Raw genomic sequence first — 4,638 nt, forward strand, 5'->3', positions numbered from 1 at the left:
TTGTGTCCGATGCCTATCCCGATTTTGGGAGAGCCTAGATCTACAAGTTCACAACGGTCTTTTTTTTGACTCGCATGACGTTTGTAGCGTGATGTCCCTGTTTCTGTACTGTATACAGTTTCCCCTTATACAGCCGGACCCTTTATTCTGGGTCTGGCAGAACTACGTGTCCTGGTCTTGTTTATAAACACTTCTCATTTTCCATGAAGCTCTGAATTATTGATCTAACTTCGGAATACAGACAGTTTTTACATGACCCACTTGAAATGAACGTGAGGCTTGATACAACCAACCTAAAATAGTAATTAATATTAAATGATTATTATCACTCATCATAAAATATATAATTGGGCAAGACTGATGTTATCAACATGACATCATCAGCATGACATCATCAACATTATGGCCAGAGATGCACAGGTAATTAGACTCCACCCTTTCTTTATTCTTGTGTGCTTTATTGTCTCCGCCAGGAGAGTTTGTTTTCACTTTCTGAAACTGGGACTAACATTGGTCAAGCCTCACATGACACGTGACAATACGGTGAAATAGTGTGATCTGATTGGCTAGTGACGTATAGCGGCCTATAAATACATGTGTCACTTTGAAAGAGTCTGTGCCTCTTTCAAAGTGAGGTAAGACAGGAATAATCACGAAATGGCTGAGAAATGGCGGATACTGTAACAATTGGATAGGACACTTACACAGACAGGACGGATAGGACACTTACATAGACAGGACGGATAGGACACTTATACAGACAGGACGGATAGGACACTTACTGTATACAGACAGGACGGATAGGACACTTATACAGACAGGACGGATAGGACAGTTATACAGACGGATAGGACACTTGTGTCATGTTACTATGACACAGTAACATGTTCTATTTTTTGTAAGAATTAGAACATAAGAATTAGAACATTCCCAACACAAGTCTGCTGGCGGAGACTTGTGCTCCGAGGAGCACTTTTTCTAGTTTTATTTCATGTTATTCATTTTGGGCTGTCTTTTTGGCTTTAGCATTGTTTTTGTGGGTACACTGTTTTTTTTTCCTGCTTTCATTTGACTGTAAAGAAGAGAGTAAAAACAATGACAAAGGGCGCAAACGTGTCCGTCTTTGAATGCTCTTGAATGATCTTTCTCTTGTTTATGTTGTCATTTTCTTAAGAGCTTCCATCGAGATTGACCTCGTGCTCGGGAATCGAACCCGGGTCAGGCATCAGAGCTTACGTGGTACACGTCTTAACCACTCGGCTATCGGCGGCTCCGTTTTTTGTCTTTTTTGGGGGGGACATTATGTCTTCTCTTGCTGTTGGTAGTCATGGCTGCCAGTTCCCACCTGATGTCATGTGGGAGTTCTGACTGCTCCAGACCGTACTGAATAACTGCAAGCTTGCATAACGTCTTCAGACTAGGACTGAAGTCTAAGATGTAGAGGTGACTCACATCATCATGTTTGCTGTATCCTTCATTATACATGATGATGCGATCTCCCACCATGCAACAGCAATACTGAGACGTCTCAGACGGACCTTTTCCCTTGGGCTCAACCTTCTTCCAGCGGAAGGTCCCTGGATTGAATTTCCACAGATCATCAAAGTCCTGATGACTGCTCACAGGCCTGCCACCGAATACGTACAGCTCTCCATTGTAAGCAAAGACTGACTGAAACCAGCGTGCTTCTGGAAAAAGCTGTCCAGAAGGGGTGCTCAGCCAGCAGTTGGTCTCTGTGTCAAACACTCTGATTTTGTCCCCCATGTACTCCGAGGCCACAAATACATACATCTTTGTTCCGATGATGATGGCAGACTGAAATTCTGAACTAGGTGGTGGCGTGCCTCTTGTGTTAATCCAAGACCAGACCATTGTGGTGGTGTCCAACTTGTAGATGTCACTAGTGTCTCCAGCTCCCCTGCCTTCTCCTCCTCCATATATATACATGACCTTACCCAAGCCAAAGGCTGTGTGGCCTCTCCTCCCCTCTGGAACAGTCCCAGAAATACTTGGCTTGGACCATCTGTGGGTGTCCACATCAAATGCATAAAGCACGTTGAAGTACGCAAATCTAATATGTATATTGGACCCTCCCCAGATGTAGATGACATCTTCTATCAGCACAGCTGTGAAGCCATCACTCATGGGGGGAACCTCAAGGGGAGGTTCTCCTCTTCCAGGTGTCCCTGGGGTCAACTCCATCCACCGTAAAGACACTGTGTTGAAGACATGTACGTCACCAGCGCAAAAGGAATACAGCTTGTTGTCCACGGCAACAGCAGGATCATAATGCCATCTATGTGGTGCTTCGTTGAGATGAACGGTCCACTGCAACATTTCACAAATCAGCAGCGATTAAAGTGGACTTAATTCAGTCTGGTTCTGTAACGGCATGCAGTTATATTGTGCGTGCGGCCACTTATATGGGTACAGCAACGCAAACATCATGGGAAGTTTGGCCAATCAGTGAAGCCGATGCCTATTGTTCTGCCATATATGCTAAATTGAGAGTTACCTGATGTCAGAACCATGATGTCATGTTGACCACATATATCTCCAGATCTCCATATATGGGTATTTTTTGATTTATACATATTTTTGGACAACCACAAATCCAACCGTCTTAACACCAAATTCCCTCCTGTCCTCTGTGATACACACACTGAGTTTGACGTTAGTCTGTGACACGGTTCTCAAGATTCGTAAATGACGCACGCACGCACGCACGCGCGCGCACGCACATACGCAGAAAGGATGATACGATCTCCCACAATGCAACAGCTAATTCAATACATTGGACACAGGCTTAACCTTCTTCCAGGAGAAGGTCCCTGGATTTAATGTCCACAGATCACTGAAGTCCTGGCCCTAGCAGCCGTGGCCACCAAATGTACAGCTCTCCGTTGTAGACAAAGGCTGAATGAAAACAGCGTTCCTCTGGAAGAAGCTGCACAGCAGCCATACTCAGCCAGCTGTTGGTCTCTGTGTGAAACACACTGATGTTGATGTAGCGGTGCCACCAGTCCTCCAAATGCCCCCCTCTGTCCCCAAATACAAACATCTTTGTCCCGATGATGGTGGCAGGGTGACTTGATGGTGGTGCAGTGCCTTTGGTGTTAATTAAGGGTCCGCGTCAATATGCTGACGGCTCATTATTCCGACGGTTACTAACTCTATACCAAACCCTAACCGCACGCGGAAGCCACGTAGTCGTAATAATGGGCCGTCGGACTTATGAGCAGTCCCCGTTAATTAAAGAACAGACCATTGGTGTGGTGGTGTTTAGATGCCATTAGTGCAATACATCCAGATCTCTGTATCCTCCATCAATACACAACCTTTCCCCAAGACATAGGCTGAGTGGTTGCATCTCTAATCTGGAACAGTCCCAGGAATCCTTGGCTTGAACCATCTGTGGGTGTCCACATCACGTGCATGAAGCTTCACAGCTTCGAAGCACCAGCGCACAAAGGGAACCTCAAGGTGATGTTCTCTTCCAGTTGTCACTGGGGTCAACTTCACCCAGCGTGAAGACACTCTGTTGAAAACGTACACATCAATAGGATCACTTGTTGTCCCCTCCAAAGGAGTACAGCTTGTTGACAGCAGCATGATGGCTCTATTTAGTTGAGATGAACGGAACATTGTGCACACTGACCACCAGCATCACCGTGGATTCAAGTGGATTCGTTTAGTCTGGTTCTGTAACAGAATGCAGTTCTATTGTGCTTGCGACCACTTTTATACAGGCTTCTGGATGACAGTCACAGAGAGGCTGACAGTATCACTTCTTTTTAACCCATTAAGACCTGAGGCTGATTCTATGTCTTCTAAATCCTAAGAGTTTTCGGATTATTTTTTTTTCTCAAACTTTTTCATGTCAAGGACTCCCAGAATGATATGTATTTGGCCGCCGACCCCCCATCTCAAAACATTTTTACCCACAGGAGCAAAGATTTGTGTTAAAAATGTTGCTTTAAACAATATATACATTGAAAACATTTTCACAATTTTTCAAAAAATTGCAGATCTACAAGCTCGTAGCGTGGCACAAAGTGACGCGCTATGAGCTTGTATATCTGCTATTTTTGAATAACAAAAGTGTAAAATAATGGTTAAAGTGGTTAAAATCTAAAATGACACAGATGATTTCCCAGTTATAATGGGTTAAGACATTAATGTGCTGCACTATCCTATACCTGTTCATATAATCAACTAACGCTTAGCTCTAACATACATGCATATCAGACAGAGACATGCCGCAAGAGGTCACTATCTAGTCCCTAAAGCTAGGACAGGGTCAATGCAACGCACCGTGCTGTAGCGACAAAAAAAACTAAGTCAAGCTAAAAAAGAAAAACGATTGAAAAGTCCTCTTGAAGCCCAATGGTTGTATGAGGCACGCGTAGTAGACACGTTATATCTCATTCCATTTGCACACTCAGAGTTATGGGGGTCCTTCTACTGTCATGATTGCAGGGTCCCCACTCCCCAGATCAAACTGCATATCCCAGTGTGTTATGTGACGAAGACTCATGTTCAAAAGGCAGCAGGCAGCTGATTATTTCTTTCACAGATATGGCATATAGGATTTTCTCTCTTTATAATAACGTGCACTCTGCGGCGGGCTTCGCTCCG

General features: G+C 44.4%; 1 protein-coding gene across 1 annotated transcript; it reads right to left on the bottom strand.

The window, feature by feature from the left end:
• Positions 1-1,064: 1,064 nt before the first annotated feature.
• Positions 1,065-3,293, bottom strand: LOC311054544 (kelch domain-containing protein 3-like; the record flags this gene model as incomplete). Its single annotated transcript, XM_084070555.1, has 4 exons — positions 1,065-1,072; positions 1,419-2,216; positions 2,965-3,108; positions 3,266-3,293. The coding sequence occupies 4 exons, from the start codon at positions 3,291-3,293 to the stop codon at positions 1,065-1,067; spliced, it is 978 nt and encodes a 325-aa protein (XP_083926681.1).
• Positions 3,294-4,638: the final 1,345 nt, after the last annotated feature.

This window comes from Gymnoscopelus microlampas, assembly GCF_963454915.1.
Source record: "Gymnoscopelus microlampas genome assembly, chromosome: 11".
Lineage (NCBI taxonomy): Eukaryota > Metazoa > Chordata > Actinopteri > Myctophiformes > Myctophidae > Gymnoscopelus > Gymnoscopelus microlampas.